This window comes from Micromys minutus, assembly GCF_963924665.1.
Source record: "Micromys minutus genome assembly, chromosome: 25".
NCBI classification, from domain to species: Eukaryota; Metazoa; Chordata; class Mammalia; order Rodentia; family Muridae; genus Micromys; species Micromys minutus.
In genome coordinates, this window is record NC_137960.1 from 938,906 (window position 1) to 942,124 (window position 3,219).

The 3,219-nt window shown below is 43.3% G+C and overlaps 1 protein-coding gene across 1 annotated transcript; it reads left to right on the forward strand.

Moving 5' to 3' along the window:
• Nucleotides 1-971: 971 nt before the first annotated feature.
• On the forward strand, nucleotides 972-1,457 carry LOC308436716 (von Hippel-Lindau disease tumor suppressor-like; the record flags this gene model as incomplete). Its single annotated transcript, XM_080937704.1, has 1 exon — nucleotides 972-1,457. One exon carries the CDS (start codon nucleotides 972-974, stop codon nucleotides 1,455-1,457), a length of 486 nt encoding a protein of 161 aa, XP_080793830.1.
• Nucleotides 1,458-3,219: the final 1,762 nt, after the last annotated feature.

Here is a 3,219-nt window from a genome sequence, read left to right on the forward strand (position 1 = left end):
ACATAATTTACTCACCAGAGAAATTCAACCAATAAACATAAAATCTCTGTGGTTGCCATCTATTAAATGATGATTGATAAACATTGAGAACTGTTGCCTGGTATCCAAAATATCCAACTTTTAGTGGTGCTTGGTGGCACGTGCAAATGATCCCATCACATGAGAGGCTGGGGAAGGTGAATTGTATGGAGATCAAGGCCATCCTGAGTTACATACTGAGTACTACCTCATGCATAGATACCTAATAAGACCCTAGCTCAATAAAAGGTCTGGTGTCAATCCCAAGATGAAGATAGTTTGTGTGTGTGTGTGTGTGTGTGTGTGTGTGTGTGTGTGTGTGAGTGATAATCACATAAAGAAAGGTCATCAATAATGGTTTCTAGTGGGTCCCAGTGTTGCAAGGGATGGGGAAGAGGTCCAGTAGAGAATATGCATTTGTTCAAGTGAGCTCGACAATGCTTAGATTTAACACAAAAGAAATGGGCTTGAGAGATGGCTTTGCTGAAGAGCACTGACTGCCCTTCCAGTGGTCCTGAGTTCCGTTCCCAGCAACTACATGGTGGCTCACAACCACCTGTAATGGGACCCAGTACCCTCTTCTGGTGTGTCTGGAGACAGCTACAGTATACTCATATACATAAAATAAATCATTTTAAAAAATAGAAGGAAAGAAAGGGAAAGGAGAAGAGAAAGGAATGAGCGAGCTCGCCAAGTTCATTCTATGTGTTCTGACAAGGTCTCAAGTCATGGGAAGATTAAATTTATCTACCTGAGAGCCAGCACATACGAGGATGACACACCTTCCCAGCCTGTCTTTCCAGGAGGGAAGGTCAGGAACCTGAAGAACCGGTCAGAGCGCCAGAGTCCAGAGGAGTGCTCTGTGGCTGCTGCTGCTGAGTTCAACAGTGGGGTGGACCCAGGAGGCAGAATTCCAGAGCTGACCTCACCTTAGGCTTGGACTCTGAAGACCTATGGCGGCTGCAGGGCAGCCTCCACCCTCGCTGCGTTCAGCGAGGGTAAACCCGCGAGACCTGTCCCGCGTGGTGGTCTGGAACCGCAGCCCGCGCGTGGTGCAACCCCTGTGGCTCGACTTCCACGGTGAGCCACAACCCTTCCAGACGCTGCCGCCAGGCACCAGCCTCCGTGTCAACAGCTACCGAGGTCACCCTTGGCTCTTCAGGGATGCAAAGACAAACGACAGACTCCTGGTTAACCAAACTGAGTTGTTTGTGCCATCTCTCAACCTGGACGAGCGGCCTGCTCTGGCCGACATCACGCTGCCGGTATATACACTGAAAGAGCGGTGCCTGCAGGTTGTGCGAAGCCTGGTCAGCCCCGAGAACTACAGGAGACTGGACATTGTCTCGTCACTCTATGAAGATTTGGAAGACCACCCCAATGTGAGGAAAGACCTGGAACGGCTTAGCCAAGACCTCATTGAAAATCGTTGTTTATGAGGATGGCATTGTCTGGCATTGATGGGAGGAGAGGCATTTGGTCCAGTGAAGGCTTGTTTTCCCAGTATAGGGGAACGCCGGGCCAATGAGGTGGGAGAGGGTGGGAGGGAGTGGGAGCATCTTCATTGAAGCAAGGGGAATGGGGATGGGAGAGGGGTAAAAGAGGAGAACGTTTGACATGTGAATACATGGAATATCCAATTTTTAAAAAGATAAAAAGAAAAGAAAATTAGTGTTTATTAGGAAAGGTGGCCAAAGAAAACTACTGAAGAACTTCTGATGTTAGTATTGATGAGACTTGATTTACATGTGGAACTGGCCACTTAACCTTTTAAAATAGTGTTTCATCCTTGTAGTTAAAAGGAAAGCTAACTGGGTTCTGGAGGGCATTTGCTAGTCAATGCAAAGTCAAAAACCGTTTAAAAAGTAATGGCATCACAAATGCCACTTAATATATGTACTTTCTAGAAGCATCGGGAGAAATGTCACACTTTTGCCTCCTAGTAACTCAGAAAATTTTGAGTGTAGGATGTTTGTATGAGTGAATAAGAAATTCAGTATATTCAGCAGAGAGTAGTCACATCTAAATATATGCATTGTGGTCAGCAACCTACCCTCCTCCTGCTTTGGAAAAACAGAGACCCTGGATGTAGAAATGACAATGTATTTCAGAGGCCCCAGCCCCTATTATATCAGAAACCTTCAGTTAGGTGGTGCTAGTGAACAGTTGGTGGATGCTTATAGACAGGCTCAGGAGGTTGAGCCTCTTTGGTTAGGAAGAGGATGCTAATTTGAAATGCACTTAGCAAACATCATAAAAGAAGCTGTTTTTTATGAACAGTGTTTTTTCTCATTTTTTCAAGGCTTATCAATTCGCAATAGTTTTTGTTTGTTTGTTTGTTTTTGTTTCTCTTTGTAACCAAGATTGGCTTTCCACAGTTACTGAGGTAACAGTGGTAACTTATCGACACAGAAAGTAGCTATGCTTCTCTATAATTCTAGTCTCATGGACTGGAAATAAATTGTTGCCAGGTCTAAGTCTGTTTTTCTTTTTCTTCTTCTTTCTATGAATCCATGGAATTTCATGTGGTTTGGTATTTTTATCAGCAGGATTTGGGTACACTTTTCATCTGGCTAAAAAGGACATCTTCAGCCCAGTTGCCTTTAACTATGGGCTTGTAGGGTATTCTGGGATGTTTTATAGTTAAATAAATGTTCATTTCCTTCCTTACAGCCTGGACTTCATACATTTATTCATTAACTTCATACTTTTATTAAATTTACATTTTATTTGTGTGACCCTTTCTACTTTCTAGCATGATAACATTTTTTTCCACATTGTCATTAGTTTTTTCATAAACAGTGTTATAGTCCCACTTATAATTAATATAATTTCATCATATTTCCTGGCAGCTGCTACAACTGTTCCTTGACACACTAAGGAAACAGTGTAGAGAGTCTACAGTCTAAGAAAATATGAACATTCCACTCATACACTCAGACTGCTGAAATAGCTGTCAGATATGACCGTGGATTATACCCAAAACATCTACTATGATGTGGACCTCGTATCCTAACTCTGACGGATGACAGGCAGAATAGTCACCTGTATCAAATGAGGGTTAGATAGATGCCTTTACCTGTCTACACATACACAAGTATACACACACATACTCTTGGGCAATGTGGACTTGTGTGGATAAACCAGGGACTTTGAACCACATCTAGATGCTGGGTGAAGTTGAACAGTGTGACCCTAGTT